Source organism: Pleuronectes platessa, chromosome 5, assembly GCF_947347685.1.
Source record: "Pleuronectes platessa chromosome 5, fPlePla1.1, whole genome shotgun sequence".
NCBI lineage: Eukaryota > Metazoa > Chordata > Actinopteri > Pleuronectiformes > Pleuronectidae > Pleuronectes > Pleuronectes platessa.
The window spans coordinates 5,491,336-5,507,723 of NC_070630.1; the positions used below are offsets into that span (position 1 = coordinate 5,491,336).

General features: G+C 42.0%; 1 protein-coding gene across 1 annotated transcript; it reads left to right on the forward strand.

Annotated features, from left to right (window-relative positions):
* Positions 1 to 2,970: 2,970 nt before the first annotated feature.
* On the forward strand, positions 2,971 to 13,751 carry trpc4b (transient receptor potential cation channel, subfamily C, member 4b). Its single transcript, XM_053422919.1, has 11 exons — positions 2,971 to 3,130; positions 3,642 to 4,044; positions 4,998 to 5,513; positions 9,281 to 9,617; positions 9,786 to 9,925; positions 10,588 to 10,895; positions 11,000 to 11,195; positions 11,293 to 11,487; positions 11,647 to 11,688; positions 11,790 to 11,879; positions 11,963 to 13,751. Exons 2-11 carry the CDS (start codon positions 3,670 to 3,672, stop codon positions 12,404 to 12,406), a joined length of 2,643 nt encoding a protein of 880 aa, XP_053278894.1. The 5' UTR covers positions 2,971 to 3,130; positions 3,642 to 3,669; the 3' UTR covers positions 12,407 to 13,751.
* Positions 13,752 to 16,388: the final 2,637 nt, after the last annotated feature.

The window sequence follows — 16,388 nt, forward strand, 5'->3', positions numbered from 1 at the left end:
GCACCTCATGAGACTCCTCAGGTTTTTCTAGATGGGAGGATATCTCTCTCTGCCCTCTAGTGGCATGTGAATTACCCAAGTCAATTACTGTGTCATTAATAATTAAGGATAAATCCGCAAGTGTTACTGATGTAAACATAAGAAAACAGCTCGTTTGAGGCCAGAGGATGATGGTCTTTTGTTTGCACTTGTTCCAGGGCTCGTGTCCGTGTAGAACTGCTCTGATCGAGGATTCACCAACACATCCGGCTCTCGGAGGCTTTGCCACAGAGCTCCACGTTTGCAGCAGATGCATTTGTTACGTTACAGTCTGGAGCAGGGGAAGGAAGAGAGGTCACACTCGGCAGTCTGGTGTCAGTTCACTCTATTAAAGAATAGAGTGATATCAAAATGCATTCCATGAGCTGAGGATACGACTGTGACCTGCCAGGGCAGAGTTGTAACCAGCGATTCACCCAAGCAGAGTGTTTCCTCTAAAACTAAACAGGTTACTTTGGAACAGTGGTCACTTCAAGGCCGGTTTCAGAATAAATAGACACGGCTTGATGCTGCTTTGGGCAAAACGCTGCACAACAGCTGCTTCAGCTTCATATATTCTCTGAATCAGAAAGGCAACATGGGACAAATTATTTTTATGATAAATTAGGATCTCAGACTGAATCACACTGGATGAATTTCCTCAATTGAATCGTTTTGATAGTATGTTAATTATTCATTTATTTTTGGCTTCAATGTGGATTGATGGTGGATATTCGTAATCGACTTTATGATGTTTCTGCAAACAATATGACAGTTTAATTCATATTTCATGGGCCATGACACTTGAAGTAAAATGTTACATAACAGTAAACTAATAAATATTCTTAAAAGAGGAAAACTTTAAATGTCCAAAACTGGCTGTAAATTAAACAAAAAACAAACATGTAAACTTTAGCTAGCACTTTGAAAACTGCTCTCCAGCTGCAACAGGAAGCTTTCATACATTATTCATGTTTAAATATTAAAAAATGTGTGGTTAAGCTGCAACTTTATCTCTCTTGTTTTTCACAAGTCCATTTGTGGAAATCGTAATCTTTCTCGCTGAATGCATTCACAAAGCCATAAAGTCTCATTAGTCATAAGAGCATGAATAAATACACTCTAGAGCAAAAAGTTCAAAACTCTGAAATTTGTTCATCTTATCCTTAAGCTTAAATCCTTAAATTTAATCAATCTACAGAATGGGATGAGTTATGTTATTATGCGACGGGGCTGATTCGAGACATTTGGTGCAGCTTTATGAGACCATGATAACCCATGTAAGACTATTGATAATTCCAACTTGAGTCATGGAAGCGAGAAATCCTGTTGAATCAGCATGTGTCACACATCACAACACGTGCTCACTACAATGAATACAGTGGAGAGGAGGAGATGCTGGATGTGAACTCAATTGGTGAAGCAGTGTGTTTTGACAGTGACAGGAACTGATGGAAGTTAATTCAAACAGAGGATAATGTCAAAATGCTGGAAACAGTAAAAGTCCAAAATCAAACTAGAAAAGTTTAAACTTTTATCTTTGTTCGAGAATCATACCTGCAACACTGGTGTACTAATGAATTAGTACACTTGATCTATTGCACTACATAAGGGAAAATATATTACATTCTACATTACTTCTCAGTAAATTACTGAGCTCATTTGTTCTATATGACAGTGAAGAGGGCCTCTGTGTGTTTGTGTCCACTCTGCACGATACACTGATGTTTATGTCTTGTGGTTCCAAGCAAACATCACATGTTCCTGGATGCTACAGCTCATCTATCTGGAGCCTGCATCACTGGACCTCCTCCCAACCAGCACAAAGTTTAGTGACGTAGTTTTTGTCAAATCTATTTCTTCAATGTTCTTAGGCACTCCACATCACTGCAGCTTATCAGGCTTTGACCGGTTTAATCTTGTATTTTTTACAGTAAAGACACGGCAGGCTAAATTAAAATGCATTAAGGCTCGTCACCTCCTGCTACCCTAAAAAGAATAAGAGACAATGGATGGATGGAGCTCCTACAAACATGAATCTCCTAAATGAGGAGGAAGAAGGGCTCATCGCCAAGTCACTGAAGTCAAGCTGAGGTCACAGATTCACGATGTTACTTTAAAGCATGAATTACAACAGAGAACGAGCAGAACAGGGATCATGTACATCTAACGCTCTTATCTGTCCTGCCCTTCACAGCTAAGGAGGCGGATCAGCGGGGGGGGTGAAGTAAATATAGGACTCACAAGGAATAAATGAGCTATAGGGTCGTCGAAGGACGCCCTTACATTGACTGATCTTTCTGAGAGAGAGAGAGAGAGAGAGAGAGAGAGAGGGGGGGGGGGGGGGGGGGTAGATGGATAGAAAGAGAGGGAGGGATAGATAGATAGATGGATCATAGATAGATAGATAGAGAGGGAGAGATACAGTAGATAGATAGATAGATAGATAGATAGATAGATAGATAGATAGATGGATAGATAGATAGATAAATAGATAGATCGATAGATAGATTGATAGATAAATAGATAGATCGATAGATAGATAGATAGATAGATAGATATAATTTACATATAATCAGAATCCATGTGTATTTTTTTCATCAGCCTCCAAAATCAGGCATAAAACACTAGTGATTAAAGCATTTCTTCACAGTCAAAATACTATAAAACTTTTAAGTAATGACGTAGTTTTTTCATGATAATAAACTCTGGTTTCCTTTAGCTAACAACGCACTTGTTGGACCAGCCCCTGGCTTCTTGCTGTGGTTTACTTTTCATGTTGTGGCTGAAGATGCGTGTGTTCATCCGAAGAGTTTTACGCGCGCAGTTTTGTGTCGGGTGCCCATCGCCCCTCGGTCCCCACCTGCTCCGACAGGCAACGCGCAACGTGCAGGTCAACAACATGTCCGTGAAAACCAGAGGGCGGAGGGAGGAGGGAGGAAGGAGGGATGAGAGGAGAGGAGAGGAGGGAGGAGAAGAGATCACACGACAGGACAGCGTCTTCAGAGGAGACGCCAGTGAGTGAGGAAGATGAGGATCCAACCTCCAGGCTGCAGCAGCCTCCACTTCCGCTGCGCGTAAAATAACACAAGCGAAAAGCAACAGGAGGACGGTAAAGTTTTCTCTTTCTTCTGTGCACGATTGTTTTGAACGTTGGTATTTGATTATAATAACTTTTCAAAGATTCATAAACTGTCTCCTGCTGTCATCTGAACTGATGATCATGTTTCAGATTATACTTGATAATGCTAACTTAGACATTGACAAGAAGTCTGTGAAAAAGGTATTGTTAATATTGTTTTGCTCTGTAGATGGATGGACACGTTAATTGTTTTTACTGCTTTTATTCTGAAAAGCACAATGTTCTACATCGCATGAAAATAACTTTTTGGGGGATAAAAACATCAATTTTTCCTACCATATAGCATTATGACCTTTAGTTTTGAACTGCAAGTTATTTCAATTTAAGATTGCTCTTGTTGAGATTGTTCAACCCGAACATGATCATTACAGTTCTAGACTTAATGTAATTTAAAACCAAACAAGGTGCAGTTTCCGTCTGTGTCAGAAACCTCTCTGCTGACCTCATGTTTCCATATTTACTCTTTGTCTCTTTTCTAAAGTTGACTCTGAGAAACTGCAGCAGCAGCAATGTCACAGCTGTATTACGGCAAAACTGACGGCTCCTTGTTCAGGGACAGCATCCCCCTGCGGGTCGTGAGGGCCGAGTCCGAGCTCTCCTCCCTGGAGAAGGCCTACCTGGGGGCAGTCGATAAGGGGGACTACGCCAGCGTGAAAGAGGACCTGGAGGATGCCGAGATTTATTTCAGGATCAACATTAACTGCATCGACCCCCTGGGACGCACGGCCTTACTCATCGCCATCGAGAACGAGAACCTGGAGATCATCGAGCTGCTGCTCAGCTATAACGTGTACGTGGGGGACGCCCTGCTGCACGCCATCCGCAAAGAGGTGGTGGGCGCCGTGGAGCTGCTGGTCAATCACAAGAGGCGTGGGGACAAAAAGGTAGCCTCCACCATGAGGACATCCCATGTGCAGTGATTGCATTTACACAAGTGTTCTAGATTAAACTCAGAACCTCAACTGTACTATACTGTAATACTCCGTTTCCCAGTTGTACCATAGTGTCCCACTGTCAGCCACTGATTCTAGTCCGACTTACAGTATAAAGTGATTTATCTGATGTTTTCCGGTTAACTGTTCTACTCACGGAGGCAGCATGGTGGTACAGTGGTTAGACTGATGGCCTGATGGGCCTCTCTTCAAATAGAAGAGTCCAAAGAGATGCAAGTTAAAGACTCTAAATTGCCCAGTGGTGTGAATGTGAGTGTGAAAAGTTGTTTGACTCGGTACGTTGACCGTCCGAGAGGCTGGCGACTTGTCCAGGATGAACTCCGTCTCTCGTCCAATGTCTGCCAGGAATGCCTCTGGCTCCCCACGACCATCGTAGGATTAAAAAGTGGTAGCAGTGATAGAACTGAAATCACAGAAAAATGCTGAAAAGCTGATTTGAAGCTGCTGGGATGTGACAGTATGACTGAATGGTTGTAATTTAGTTTTAAAGCAGTGTAATTCTTGTTATTTTGCTTGAAAGTTGCAGCTCGGACTTGATGTGCTGCTACTCTAGCGTGGTGTATCAGGCATTTTTTGTAAATTTGTTGTTATTATTTCTCGACACTGCTGTTTCTGCCTGTAATGGACTTGATTCTGTGAAGAGAATAACAAAGGGTGTAGCTGCCTCCGACCAGGAAGATATTTTGAGGGCAGCTCAACCACAAGCCATTAGCTGTGGGCTAGCTGTTAGACAAGAAGGGTCAGGCACCCGAGATGAAATTTGATCTAGTCACACTAATTCAAACTAGCTGTTTCCCTCTGAGAGGTTTATAAAGCTGTTACTTGTTCCCTGTGAATTTATTCTTTTTAAGTTAGTTAGGTTCCTCTCTTGGTCTCCTACACAGGTTCCACCAATCCTGCGAGACAAGCAGTTTTCAGACTTCACCCCGGACATCACTCCGATCATCCTCGCAGCCCACACCAACAACTACGAGATCATCAAACTGCTGGTGCAGCGAGGCGTCTCCATCCCTCAGCCGCACAACGTACGCTGCAACTGCGTGGAGTGCGTCTCCAGCTCCGACGTGGACGTCCTGCGTCAATCCCGCTCCCGACTGAACATCTACAAGGCCCTCGCCAGCCCGTCCCTCATCGCCCTCTCGAGCGAGGACCCCTTCCTCACGGCTTTCCAGCTCAGCTGGGAGCTGAAGGAGCTCAGCAATGTGGAGAACGAGTTCAAGTCGGAGTACGAGGAGCTCTCCCATACGTGTAAACAATTTGCAAAAGACCTCCTAGACCAAACCCGGAGCTCTAAAGAGTTGGAGACAATCCTCAACTACCGAGATGACATCAATCCCCTGCTGGACGACAACAATGACCTGGCAAGACTTAAACTGGCTATCAAATACAGCCAGAAAGAGGTAAGCTCTTAATTCATCATCACCATCCTTCTTTTTACAACACAGGATCAGAAAACTACTCCAATGTCTTGTTAACACAGGTACACAAACAGAGCTTTACAGTCCTGTGTTGAAGCACCACGAGGAACAAGGGACAACGAGGACTATAAGACGAACGGTGCCAAGATGAGCCGCAAATGGCCTGAGGAGGGTGGAGATGTCCTCTGGGAGCTTAGAGCTACATGTAATTGCCAGGCTGGCTCTTAAAAATGCATTACAGTGGCCCTTTCAGACGGTCCCAAGACATTTAGATAATTGGCGATAATGATGGAATAAGTGATGAGCACTTCCCTGAAATACAAACTCATAATATTTTAATTAGGGAGGGAACCTTTTACTGTCTTTTAACATATTCTGCGGAAGTATTTTTTTTTGTCCCAGGATGCAACAACGACTTCCTGTTATTTATCATGAAAATTAGCGATGGAAATTGACACTGGTGATCACACAGTGGCTGCAGCAGAATAAGATGCACGAGGAAACATGATTTAGGTGTAATCTACGATTAAGTGAATGCATGCAGATGATGAGGATGACAACATGAAATATTACGAGTGGATTTTTTGTCTACCTCATAAAATGTTAATATCCTCATTTAAATCCAGGTCTTTTTGTTTGTTTTGTTGTCTCCCGCACAACAGGCGACAATTAACCTAAACGCTGTGTTTCAGCAAGGTTCTTTTTATTTGTTCCACTATTGAAATGGATGAAACCACCTATATGTTGTTTGTCGTGCAGTATTTGCAGCACGAAAGACTCACAACACCTTTGTACGTTCACGTTTTGTGTCAAGCATTTAGGAGTCTGCATGTGGAGTTTGGGCTTTGCTGTTATACTCTATTCGGATGAGACCGTTGGGAGCATGGGAATGGGAGATCAGCTCTGTGTGCCACCACTGGTCTCCATGGCAGAAGGGTTTTACAGCCGAGTTTCAATGGCTTACAGTGGGAAGGGGGTTTATCACAGATGGGTGATTTGAACAAGGTTTCTTTGGCAGACAACATTTAGCTTGAAACTTATAATATCTACACTGCTGCTAATAAATACACCGGGATGTGCCACGATGGAAACATGGTAAAAGATAACATAAAACTGAGATTGATAACAGAAAAATTGTTTAAAACTAGATAAAAACTAAACACTGTTGGCTCGACATAACAGTGAGAATTTATTCACACATAATAGTGAAGATTTCTTCGTTGCTCGTGATTTTAATATTAATTTCTTCTTGGACTCACCTGCTCCACGATTTGACATTTTTGTGACCTTAAATGACCTCAGATTCAACATCTCTTCTCACTCTGAAACAGAAATGTGATCAATTAAAGGCATAAATGTTATAACATCTTATATTTGATGAATTAAGGCCCATTCGTGGAATGCCAAACGAAAAGTTGACAAGGAAAAAAAGGTATCTTTAAATAAGTATCTATAAAAAATCTTTTAGGATTCAGTCGCATAATCTCAGAATTTAAAGTGTATCAATATTTTGTCGGGTAAATTTGCAAATTAAAGTTTCATGTGACAGATCTAAGACTTGACTTGGATTCCTCTCCAATGACTTGACACGAGGACTCCCCCTCAATGAGGTCACTTCATGAGTCAGGCTGACATTTAACAAACATTTAAAGTAATTTATAAAATACACTGACCACCAGATGAATGAGACTTGGATATGAATTGAATTGGTCTCTAACCTAAAGTCAAGCATATTCCACACTGATTGCAACATCTTCCAATTGCTGGTAACATGAAGAAGTAAGTAAAATGAACATGGGGCTGTTAAGTGTTCGCTCTTCTCTAAGAGCATAGATTGTGGCCAGAAAGCTGTTTCATGAGTTTCAATTGTTTCATTATTTGTTCACTAATGTCAACAACACACTTCCTCCAGATGGGCTCTTCTAAGGAGGTTTTTCCTTCTGAAGAAACAGCATCAAAGTGGTTCAGTCTAATTGACTGTGTAGACCACCAGCACCTAGAACAGCACTTATTGATGGCAAACATCTCCTTTAACACATTTCCGTCCTCTCTGCTCCTCGTGGTCAATTCTGCACTCGCTGTGGATTATTACTACTTGGTCTTTGTACACAGATGTTTACTTGGAGCTGTTATCGTAAAAAAATTAATGTATTTGAATACTTTGGAAGAGTAGAAACAAGGTCTGACTACTTGCTTTTATTTTCGGAGCAGAATGTCATCATGAGGTTATTCATCAGTAGGTTTAATGCCGTAAATTGGAATTACAAATCTAGGTCGCACTGTTTATTTCACATCATAAATTTGAATAATTCTCATTGATAATTGAGAATCATAAGACTGGAGAACTTTCAGTGCTGTTCATATAAAGTCCTCCAGCTTAAGGATGATGCCGAATCCCAATAAATAGTATATCTCTATAGATTATGCATGTAAAGGAAATAGAGCAGTATAACCTTAACATACTGTGCAATAATTATAACATTATCAGATAACGTAAATATCTTGTCATTTAATAATTTATATTATTAAGCATACTTGTGCTCTTTGCACCCAAGTTACCTTAAGTTACCTTTATTCATATTGTATTTAATAACTTTAAAAAAAAAATTGTAACAATGAGGCTCTTGAAAGTTGAAGGTACTTTTTATGAAACTGATTTAGATGTATACTATAAATTTTCATGATTAAGCACTATACAATATGTGATCACAGGATTACTGTTTGTGTTTTAAGGGGCAGAAGCATGTGACCACAGTCGGTGGCTGTAACATGTAGACGAGGTGATTTTCACTTTCACAAAACTGTCCTCGGACCATTTCTGGTGGTACCCCCGTTTTTCCTCCAGGCACGTCGATGACTCACGAGCACAAATAGGAAACAGTGAAGTCCGAATCTGCTTTGCTACTTGACGTCATCCACCACAGTTTGATGCTACATACAGTGTAGAGATCCATTTCACTATAATGTGGTCAGGCTAAAGTGATCGTCCATCACCGGCCACAGGCGTCCAGCACATGTTTATATTAAATCCCGAGGGGCAGAGAAGATGTGTATGGGAAACAGATTTCACATTAATTTTTTCATTTCTTGACAGAGGATCACAGAACAGAGGATCTCTAATGTCCCCCCCCTCCCCCCCCATACACACACACACACACACACACACACTTCTAACATCTTGAATGCCTCTTGCTCGCGGTGAAGAACGGTGAAGCATGTTTTTTCCATTTCCACGATGTTACCCTTGCTGAGGATAAGCAGCGGGGGGGAAGCTCTGGAGATTTTATCGTAACATCATGTCTGCGGCAGTTTGAGACTACAGGGGAAAAAAGCATGTATTTTACAGCTGTCTAATGGAGAACTGTGGGAATCAGTGCAGCCGGCTTTCAGGCTAACGTGCCGTGCGTAGCTGTCAATGCTTATGAGAAGTACACAGGAAATAAAATACACACACAGATGATTACACACCACGTTAGCCCACTGCCTCCACTTTCACATTAACTTGTGTTGATTGGCTGGAGCTTTGCACCAATGCGACGCAATGGAACCACAATCCGGTTCGGGCAACTCTTGACGTCACCAAAATTTCGAAGGTCGGACGACTGATGAGTCATTTCAGGAGCTCCATGAGCAGAGTTTTCTGTGGTACTTATATAACACACCAGAGGACAGACACACACAGGGGCGGGGGGGGGGGGGGGGGAGCCTCACAAGCCTCCTCTAACATCATTCATCTCTCTTCCTCTCAGTTTATCGCGCAGCCCAACTGTCAGCAGCTGCTGGCGTCTCGGTGGTACGATCAGTTCCCCGGCTGGAGGCGGCGTCACTGGGCGGCAAAGTTCCTCACCTGCATCTTCATCGGCCTCCTGTTTCCGCTGCTGTCCATCTTCTACCTGATCTCTCCAAAGAGCTTCTATGGCTTATTCATCCGCAGGCCTTTCATCAAGTTCATCTGTCACACCGCCTCCTACCTGACCTTCCTCTTCCTGCTCTTCTTGGCCTCGCAGCACATATCCAATTCACAGAAGGACTGTCAGGGCCCGCCCCCCACCATCGTGGAGTGGATGATCCTGCCTTGGGTGCTCGGTAACAATAAGCACACGCGTGTACACCAGCACTAACCGATTGCTGTTTTTCCTCATGTTATCAGGCGTTGTTTTGCATCTGCACACATTTGAGGAGAGTCAATCAGAGGCACTTACTGCAGCTGCTCGATAATGAATGTTGACCACTTGTGTTTTTTTCCTGTTTGAGGTTTTATATGGATGGAGATCAAACAGATGTGGGATAATGGTTTCCAGGACTATATGGACGACTGGTGGAACCTCGTGGACTTCATCATGAACTCCCTGTATCTCGCAACCATTTCTCTGAAGCTCGTTGCCTATAAACAGGTACTGTATATGTCAGGAAGTAAGTTTTTCTGATCTGAAAAGTTTATAAAATAGTTCTATTTCAAATAAGAAGACAGATATATTTTGATCACGTTAAAAGCGATACTATGCATATTTTGAACTTTTCAAAATTTGCTTCAGGCTTCAAAATTAGTTTGATGGTTCACCGATTTGGAATTAGCAGATTTGGACTGCTTTTATTCCCACTCCTGTAGCAACATGTATTAAGTGAGTGGGTACAATATCCTGCAAGTAGTGCATAACTGGCAGCCTAAGGCCTTCTCGAAAACACTTCCAATATTATTACAGTAGTAGAGGTCTTTAAGAAACAGCGTTTATCTCCAATATTCTGTGAGGAAACTTGGTTAAATTAATCATTGTAAACAGATTTAGTATCAAGCGGTTAGTTGTGTTTTGTTTTTAGTCGGAGGGACTATTAAGTCAGAGTAAATCAGAATTATTTATCATGTGTGGCTGCAGAGGGCGCTGTTGCTCAGGAAAAGTTACATAGTGTTGCTTTAACTTATACACCAGTCAAAATGAGGAGAATTCAAATGAATGGGATTGGTGTGTATTCTTGTTTTTTTTAAATGGAAAAATAAGCTTTGTTACCTGTAATGCTCAAAGTAACTTACATCATTCTCACTGTTTGTTGTTTCCAGTACAGAGGGCCCAAACCCAGAGACCAGTGGGAAATGTGGCACCCGACTCTGGTGGCAGAGGCCCTGTTCGCCATCGCCAACATCTTCAGCTCATTGCGCCTCATCTGCCTTTTCACTGCCAACTCCCATCTGGGGCCCTTACAGATCTCGCTGGGTCGGATGCTCCTGGACATCCTCAAGTTCCTCTTCATCTACTGCCTGGTGCTTTTAGCCTTCGCCAACGGCCTCAACCAGCTGTACTTTTACTATGAAACAGAACTGCCGTGCAAGGGGATTCGCTGCGAAAAACAGAACAACGCCTTCTCAACGCAAGTCCCTATACAAATTGCTCCTGACAAAACTGCGATTCTAATATTGAATATGATTTTCATCCAGCGATGCACAATGTGACGTACGGTTGTTTGCTTTTCAGGCTGTTCGAGACGCTGCAGTCGTTATTTTGGTCCGTGTTTGGCCTGATTAACCTCTATGTGACCGATATGGGTCCGGATCATCAATTCACTGAGTTTGTGGGCAGCACCATGTTCGGCACATACAACGTGATCTCCCAGATCGTGCTTCTGAACATGCTCATCGCCATGATGAACAACTCCTACCAGCACATAGCTGTGAGCGCACCGGCCCGCTGGTTTCATCCACACTAATTTGTCTTGTGTTGCTTCGCGAAAAGGTTTTGATGAATTGTTTGTTTGTTTCTCTTTTCAGGATCATGCTGATATAGAATGGAAATTCGCAAGAACAAAATTATGGATGAGCTACTTTGAAGAAGGGGGGACTTTGCCGTCTCCGTTTAACATAATACCCAGTCCGAAGTCAGTTTTTTATCTGATGAGATGGATAAAGAAATTCTTATTCAGGAGACAATGCAAGAAAATGCATGATACCTTCGAAACATTGGGGGTGAGGAGTTTCCAGGGATCTGATGTATATTGTCATCACTGTATAGAATACAGTTATTTACTTACCAGATCAGAGATATTACAGTGAATATGTTTATATGCATTGTAAAGAATGACTCATCCTACCATTGAAATCCACAATACCTATCTTTATTTTCAGAGACGCGCGGCTAAAAGTGTAAGATCAAACCATCAGTACCAGGTATTACTTTCTTTTTAAACAAATAAATGTAGGCACCTTTTCATACAGCTTTATTCTGAAAACAAATCTGTAGTTTTTATCTATAAGATTATGTTTTTCAGGAGGTTTTAAGGAACCTTGTGAAGCGATATGTCGCTGCGCTGATCAGAGACGCCAAGACAGCAGAAGGTTTGACAGAAGAGAACTTCAAGGTAGAACTACCCGATCCTTCAACATGGTTTTGCATTGTGTAATCTGTACTATCGTTAAATCTGTGGTTCTTGATATATTACAGGAGCTGAAGCAGGATATCTCCAGCTTCCGCTATGAAGTCCTGGGAATGATGAAGGGTAAATCTCAAGGAAGGGCAAGCTCCGCCTTGGCCTATCCTGGAAACCCGTTCAAATATTCTCCCAAATTCCCCATTGATGAGCCGGAACGGAAGCAGAGCATGTTTGAAGTGGTCATCACCGCCCAGCAGAGCGGAGCTTCCAACACCATCGGCTCTGACAGGCTTACCAACGGTGCAGCTCTTCTGTCCCCTCCGGGACAGACTCAGGACGAGGTGTCCAAGGATGTCTCAGACGAGGGGTCTCATAACTTTGAAAACATATCATCGTCACCGAAAGATTCACTGGGATCTGGGAGCATAATGCTATTTCAGATTGAGAAAGGCTTCCAGATAAGGCAGAAGAAAAAAAAACTGCCTGGTCCCCATGATTCTGATCAAGACCCATGAATGAACGTCTGGATCCGCCTCTATATCTGAATCTAGTTTCTATCCTGATTCATGTCCTGTCCTTCCGAGTTTCATTAAAATCGGTGTGGAATTTTTTGCGTAATCCTGCTGATAAAGAAACAGACCAACTTACAAACAAAACATAACCAGAACAAAACATAACATTACATTAAAAAGTACATGTTAAAACGATTTGTGGACTTTTAAAAGCTGGTACAGATGTGAGTTTTTAGTTAATCTTAAATATGTACAGAGGATGAGCTCTTAACCTGATTGTAGCCTTAATGGGAAACTTACAAAACTTTGTGGTGGCTGAGGCCGCCACAAAGTTTTGTAGGTTTCCCATTAAGGCTACAATCAGGTTAAGAGCTCATCCTCTGTACAGGGGACCAGGGGACAGCCAGGAACAGCTGGTAATAACCCAGAGTGTCTGAGTCATCTGGAAGTGGACAGGAGCTCAGAGACGTGTTAATGGAGCCAGGTCTTTAAAAAAGAATCGAATAAACAAACCTTATACTCAATCCTGTTCTGGAGCAGGAGCCAGTGCAGCGATGAGGTGAGATCCTCCCTCCTACTGGTCCCAGTGAGCGGCAGCGTTCTGCAGCAGCTGCAAACGAGACGGTGATGAAAACATATTAGTGCAACATCTTCCAATAATCTTTTTTCAGAGATTTCATTCTTTCTCTTGCCAGTTTTGAAAAACGTATATTGAAATAAACTCATGTTCTCAAGGTAAGGAATATTGTAGTTACCTGTCATATTCAGTTTAATACCTGCATCCTGCCATGTATGTTATTGCAGATTATATCACATGCATTCCTCTCCGATTGGAATATGAAGTGCCGATTTGATGCTCAGGGAATTTGACACAGGTCTGTAATTCATGATTAACTGTGAGCAGCTAAATCCAAAGAGCGCCCCCACCCTGCTGCCTGTCCTCTCAGCTGCACCTTGAATTGTTCTCTTATTGTGATATGCAAAAAATCTCTGTTTCTAAAAAACAATATTACTCCTCATACACTGCCAGTATCCATTTTTTGTATTGGTTAGGCAGTAAAAATGTAACCCTGTGTTAAAACATGTTTATTTGTATACGTGTGAACTAATTGAATATGTAACTTGGATACATTATCCAGCTGATAAATACGCAAAGCAGCACCGGGCTAATTCAGAAAAAGATTCTAATTGTTTTTACTCCAAAGCGATCTCCTTTTTCTAGAGTGAGAAAAGTTCCGTTGCAAGATTTATTCCAAAAAACCTCCGCTTGTACACTTTACAACCTGGAATGCAAACTTGTATAGACATTACTCTCTGATCAAATAAAAATCTATGCCGATGTAAAAAAGAGTTTCTGACTTTTCTGTCTGGTGGTTCTCTGCAGCAGCTTGTCGTTCCCCTTTCTCCCTTATTTCTTTCATTTCCAAACGATGCATAGTGACACTGGGAACTAAGATTTGAACGGAGACTCGAGGTGAAGCAGGAGGTCGGGAGGCGAAAGTTAAACTTCTGCATGAGTTCACTTGATTCACTGCTGAGATGTTCCCTCTTATCACCCACAGCTTTGGGTAAACAGTTTACGAGCCTCTTGCTGTTTATACAGCGGCACAGTTCCTAGTGGAGGCACAGTTAACATCAACATCCTCCCCCTGAGAGATTTCTCTTGTGCTTTGTGACTCGTTCACGAAGAAGCACAACTCGATGCTCTTATTAAAGTTTCCTCACATCTTGTCTGTCCAATCAGGTTGAAGTGAAACGTATAAACATCAAATGGAGCTGGAAAAAAGTAAGGACAGTATTTACACACTCACTGTAGTTAGAGTCTTTCACTGTCTTTAGTTTAAAGAGGTTGTTGTGGAAGTTTGTTTAAAAGCTTGTTTATGAGTAAGTTCAGATGTAGTAAGTCATTTATAGTTTATACCATAAAGAGTCAGTTTCCTTATAATACATTACAATATACTCCTCAGGGTTAGGCGATAGCTTATCCCATTGGGGAAGAGGTGGGATGCGTCCAAGGTGTCAGTCCCCGACTGAACCGGAACTCCAATCAAGAACCTTCATGCTGTGAGGCGATGGTGCTAACCACTGCACCACTGTGCCATGTTTGATAGCAAAACCTAGGTGCATAGCAGGAAAAAGTGGAAATTAAAAGAACAGGAATTGAAGCTATAGAAAGATGATGAGTTCATTAAACAGAGAAAATACATTTTACCTGCAAAACATATAAATATATTTAAAACAAATTACAAAGAGATTTTAAAGGCGCTTATGATGTTTTTGTGTCTCTAGCAGCAAAGCCCTGGTTACCTGTCCTGAAATAACCAGCGGAGCTCCGCCCACAGACGTGAGTCAGAAACCATTACAATTCAATGTACATGTCAGTGCATCACAAACAATGATCCACTAATAAAACACTGACAGAGCTCATTCTGCAGGAGTTTGAAGACAATCAAGTCACATTACCTTTTTATTTACCTTGTCCTAAAATACACACACAAAACAGGCCCGATACAATAAAACAATAATCTCATTTATCAAAATTAAGGGGTATTATATACTTCTCACGGATGATGTCTGTTCCAGCTTTCTTCAATTCTGTTGTGAGCCTGTGTTCGGGAGGATAATGAGTCTGTGAGGATTGTTTTCCTACTCATCAGGCATCAAGCTCCCTCTAGTGATGTGGGAGAGACCAGTGCAGTCGCTGTGGGCCCAATAGAGACGTGTGAACAATGGCTCCAGTGCATCCAGCTGTGCATCCAGCTGTGCCGCTCACACTCTCAAAACGCCTAGTTTACTTGTGATGCAGTAATTACTGTACTGCCGTGTGGCTGCAAGCACACTGTGAACAGTAGAGTAACAGTTTTCCAGTTCGTTAAAGGCGTTCTATTGAAGTTTATTCGTGCTCTGTTATTGCACAGATATTCAACTTAACACCTTCATGGATGCTGCAGGCAAGGGGGGGGGGGGGGGGGGGGGGGAATCACACTATCTTTAGAAACGCCAATCACGGCTGTTTTTGGTATTTGTCTCCACTAAATCTGTATGAGCCCAATTTAGACCGAGCGGCGGCATTTTCCCTTTCATTTCAACTTAAAAGCAGCTCAGTGGCAAGATACAAAGACAGGGAATCCACACGTGGGATCAAAAGTTACTTCATCCATACTGTGTGTGTCTCTGTGTGTGTGTGTGTGTTTGTGTGTGTGTGTGAGAAAGGGACAAAGACAGTTCCCGTTCAAAGTGTTAATGTCACGTTGCATTTATTAAATCACTGCTGTGAGTTTGCCAGAGCAATTATTTGTCCAACGCGAGCAAGGTGCAGACTCTTCACTTTGAGAGTTGGCTGCTCACTGGATTCTTCAGATTGTAAAGTTAATTTATTCCAGTCTCTGGGGTTTTTAGAGAGAGATGAAAAGCCTCGGTGGGGATTTTATGCATAAGCGCTTTTCTAAAGGCCCTTGACGAATCCGGCTCTTAAGAGGCTTGCTGCATTGGAAAAGTGTCACTTGTTCACTGAGGACGAGATTCGCTTAATGATTCATCTTCTGATATTTGGTATTTTTCAACTTCTGCTCACTTTTTTCAGTCCAGCGACTCAGCAGGCCACTTTCCTGTTCACATCTGGAACATCTGCACGTAGGCTGAACACCATGTGGTGAATGAACGGTGTTGAAGTGATGCCACCTGGGTATGTTCGGAGTAACAACACGCCCTGCTGAACCTGAACTATTTTCTCTTTTACAAACTTTTAAGGCTTAAAACTGAATCAAAGAAATTAAGTATTATTTGATTGGTATCAAACTTTGGCCATTTTACTGTAAGTATACATGACAACATTATAAAGTAGATGCTTTAATAATTCATAAGCTGCAGCCTCTTATCTTGCATCGTGCATGTTTGAACCGTTTCACTATAATTGTTTTCCTGAGACTTTCACTTCCCAGAAACTGTGAAACTGTTTTGTTCTTGTTAGTTCTTGTGTTTCAAG

What these genes read in the sequence shown, in the direction of transcription:
- trpc4b (XM_053422919.1), top strand. Translation starts at nt 3,670, where the DNA reads ATGTCACAGCTGTATTACGGCAAAACTGACGGCTCCTTGTTCAGGGAC. An exon ending in AGCTCGTTGCCTATAAACAG is followed by an intron (nt 9,926 to 10,587) that starts GTACTGTATATG and finishes TGTTGTTTCCAG; the next exon opens with TACAGAGGGCCCAAACCCAG. An exon ending in ACTCCTACCAGCACATAGCT is followed by an intron (nt 11,196 to 11,292) that starts GTGAGCGCACCG and finishes TTCTCTTTTCAG; the next exon opens with GATCATGCTGATATAGAATG.